This window comes from Epinephelus moara, chromosome 10, assembly GCF_006386435.1.
Source record: "Epinephelus moara isolate mb chromosome 10, YSFRI_EMoa_1.0, whole genome shotgun sequence".
In the NCBI taxonomy this organism is placed as follows: Eukaryota; Metazoa; Chordata; class Actinopteri; order Perciformes; family Serranidae; genus Epinephelus; species Epinephelus moara.
The window spans coordinates 5,767,809-5,771,430 of NC_065515.1; the positions used below are offsets into that span (position 1 = coordinate 5,767,809).

Sequence of the window (3,622 nt, forward strand, 5' to 3'; positions counted from 1 at the left end):
GGTCTTTGTGGAAAAAAAGCTTGTTTAGTGGATTAACTTTGCACTTGAAGGTTGCCCGTTCACTTACGTTTTAACAGGTCTGATGCTACTATGCGCCCCGGCTGTATCTAGGCTAACGGCTAACATGCTAACTATTATTTTTATGTCACTAGTCACTTGAACAAATTTAGGACGATAGGAGATGGGTTGAAATAAACCAAAATTTCCCTTTAAGAATATTATTTATTCAATATATGTACCTTCGTGTCACCTTTGTCATCTTCAGTCACCAAAGTGGGTCTCGTCCTGACAGGTAAAGTAGCCAAGCAAAATTAGCCCTGCCTGTGTGTCATGTGCTTCTTTGCTCATCATCACCAGTCCACTGAAGCGATAAATTCCTCAGTGAGTGCTATATTGACTGACAAAGCTGAGCTGCAAAATCTGTTATTCTTCCTGCATCTAGCGCCATCATTTCACATGACAGTGACATAGTTGGATAGTTGGAAGGGGTAAACTCGCTATGCTTCTAACAATGAAAAGAGTAACCCAAAATGTGAGTGCAGAGGATGTTGTGTGTCAGCTGACTCAGATATTCAGCTGTAGGAGTGAAGTGAAGGAGTTCAAGTATCTCAGGGTCTTGTTCACCAGTGAGGGTAAAATAGAGCATGAGTTGGATCGGCGGTTTGGTGCAGCATCAGCAGTAATGCATCCATCTACTTCCAAACCCTCACCTATGGTCATGAGCTTTGGGTAGTGACAGAAAGAATAAGACCACGGATACAAGCAGCCAAAATGAGTTTCCACCATAGGGTCTCTGGGCTCAGCCTTAGAGTTAGGGGGAGGAGCTCAGACATCCAGAGGGAGCTTGGAGTAGAGCTGCTGCTCCTTCTATTAAAAAGGGGTCAGTTGAGGTGGTTCAGGCATCTGATCAGGATGACTCATGTAGATTCCCGTTAGAGGATTTCCGGGCACGTCCAACTGGTAGGAGGCCCCAGGGTAGATTCAGAACACGCTGGAAAATTATATAAGTCATCAGGCCTGGGGAACACCTCGGGATCCTCCAGGAGGTGATGGAAAAAGTTACTGAGGGGAGAGGGATGTGTGGAGTATCTCGCTCAGCCTGCTGCCCCCGTGACCTGGCCCCGGGTAAGCAGATGAACATGGATGGTTGGAAACGCAGCGGAGAGTGGCTGTGGCTGCATGAGAGGAAAGGGACCCTCCAGAACCAGTCAACTAGATTTACCATCAACACAGATTGGACGTCCACATAAAAGGCGGCAAATTTTCCCCTCAAAATCACTACGGTTATACAAACACATAATGCAGTGGGACTGAGCACTACATTTTCGCAGGGTGTTTCAAAACCACTTACCATCAAGTCAGAATACTGGTCTATGTTCTCAGAAGGAGCTGTGCAGGGAAACCGCTTTGCGTTGCTGATGCGAGGTTTGAGATTTCCTCCCCTATCAACATGAACAATTGCTTTAGTTGCTGTGTCAAGAGTAGCTAGGTCACTTGTCAGCTACTTCAACACCAAACTACGATATTACTAACCTGTCCTTTCAGTATTTAGCTGGCTTTTTTGTCGATTAGCCTTAAATACCTGATTTCATGGCTGTTTTTCTAAAACATTGTGATGCATGTTACAATGTCTTTAGACTTTTTTGCAGCGAAACTACAAGAGAAGTGAAAATTGCAAAAATTATTGCGATTCTTTCATACAGAATTCATTAAAAACCAATGCAACTTATTCCAGTGAGACTAAACCCCCATTAATCTGAGTGTTCTACATAACATGTTGGTGAAGATTCTCAGTCATCCAGGATTTGGTCATCTTAAGTGCTATCATAGGCAACTGGACTTGCTTGAGTTTCTTGAAGACGTGTCACCTCTCTCATCCAAGAGGCTTCAGTTCTAACAGACTGATGTAAAACTCCGATACGTCACACCAGTCTGTTGGAAGAGAAGAAGCCTCTTGGATGAGAGGTGACACGTCTTCAAGAAACTGCGATATAGCACTTGAGATGCTCTGCGTAACCTTACCAAAAACGCTTAAGATGATAAAAATTCTGTAACCAAATGTGCTTAATTTGTAAATGAAGAAGTGCACATGGGTTCTTTATTGAATACCTTTTTCTCCTCAGGAATCTCACAGCAGGGTTTTCACCCTGAGGTAAAAAAAAGATGACATTATCAAGATATCATACAATCACAACTGGTTAATAAATCCCACACATTCATGCTTCCATCTCTGATTTCATCTTCATCCAATTTGATCTTCTGAATAAAACTTTTGAGACTTTTATGTCTAAACTACTTTCAAACAGACAAACACGATTTATGCTAAATTAATTACACATGCATATTTAATCAGACTTACTTTGATTCTTTCAGCACTTGTAACAGCTCTGGATACAACAGCCGCTGTTGCCGTGACTTGTCTTGTCTGATGTCCAAGATTTTCAGCTACTCTCCGGATGTGTTTTGCGGTAGTAAAGTGTTTGTTAATCGATGACTTCCGTTTGTGTTCCAACAGAACGTCGCACACGGTGCAAAACAGTTTACCTCCGCTTTCATACATTAAATCAGGAAACTGCCTCGCTCGGTCTTTGGCTGTAATTTTTGTTGCTACATGTGAAACGTTCCTGTCGCCCATGTCTGCGTCCTCACAGACAGAAATAAGGAAGTGTGTGTGGTGACGTCACGCACTGGGCTGCTGTGATTGGTGACACTCGTGGGAAACGAGGATGATTGGTCAGATTTGCGTTGGAGTTCCACATTAATACATTTTGTAATCATAACACAACTTTAACTCTTCAAGGAAAAATGTTTTGTTCCATATGAGAGACAGAGAAAAAGAAAAACAAAACTAACATATACTGAAAGAGTTTGTTAATAGTTTAGTTTTTTTATTACAAGCTTTTGGGTGAGTTGATTTGAATATATGTTGAGATCTGTTTGTTTAAATGCAATATAGGATGTTAACTTCTTCAATAGTTTAATTTTACAAATGTAAAATTTGGCTGAAACAATGGCAAATATATGTGATATGTTGTTCATTTCTGGAAAAGAAAAAAATATTAATAATAAATCATGTTCTTTAAGTAGAATTTCCTGCTTAATCCAACTGTAAATCAGCCCCACAATACTGTCATATGCAAACACTGAAAAAAAGAAATGTTACAGAGCAGACACCAGCCAACAGGGAGCGGCACATGACTGGAGGTTACTGGTATATCAGAATTAGCGTCTGTGCTTCCTATTTGAGATTGTAGACCACTTTGTGCTTTGGTCCTCCTCACTGTGCCTCCTCTCCACCACTGAGCTCATTGCGCCCTAAGAGGGTACTGTGGAGGAGGCCTACGAGCACGAGAACCTTAAGTACGCCGAGTTGGCAATGTGGCTGAAAAGTAAAGGTTTACCCAGTTGACGCGGCCTGCAGAGGCTTCTCAGGCAAGTCACCTACCAGGCTGCTTAAAGAAATGGGAACTGGAGGCCAAGCCCAACGTCAGGCCATCAAAGCCCTCTCTGGCACAGCTGAACAGGCAAGTCGGTGGCTATAGATTAAGAGGAGAGATGCCACTTGGGTCCTGAAATACCGCTCACAACAGCAGGGTTTGAGGGAGTAAAAGCAGAGAGGGCA

The 3,622-nt window shown here is 42.5% G+C and overlaps 1 protein-coding gene across 2 annotated transcripts in view; it reads right to left on the reverse strand.

Moving 5' to 3' along the window:
- si:dkey-75a21.2 (uncharacterized protein LOC794385 homolog) overlaps window positions 1-2,647 on the reverse strand; it is a 7,293-nt gene extending 4,646 nt beyond the window's left edge. For both annotated transcript variants that reach the window (XM_050055153.1, XM_050055154.1), the window contains exons 1-3: window positions 2,360-2,647; window positions 2,110-2,147; window positions 1,352-1,442 (exon numbers count right to left, since the gene is read on the reverse strand). In XM_050055153.1, coding sequence (XP_049911110.1) covers window positions 1,352-1,442; window positions 2,110-2,147; window positions 2,360-2,635 — 405 coding nt within the window. In that variant the 5' untranslated portion in view covers window positions 2,636-2,647. The remainder of the gene's footprint in view (window positions 1-1,351; window positions 1,443-2,109; window positions 2,148-2,359) is intronic.
- Between the last annotated feature and the right edge of the window lie 975 nt (window positions 2,648-3,622).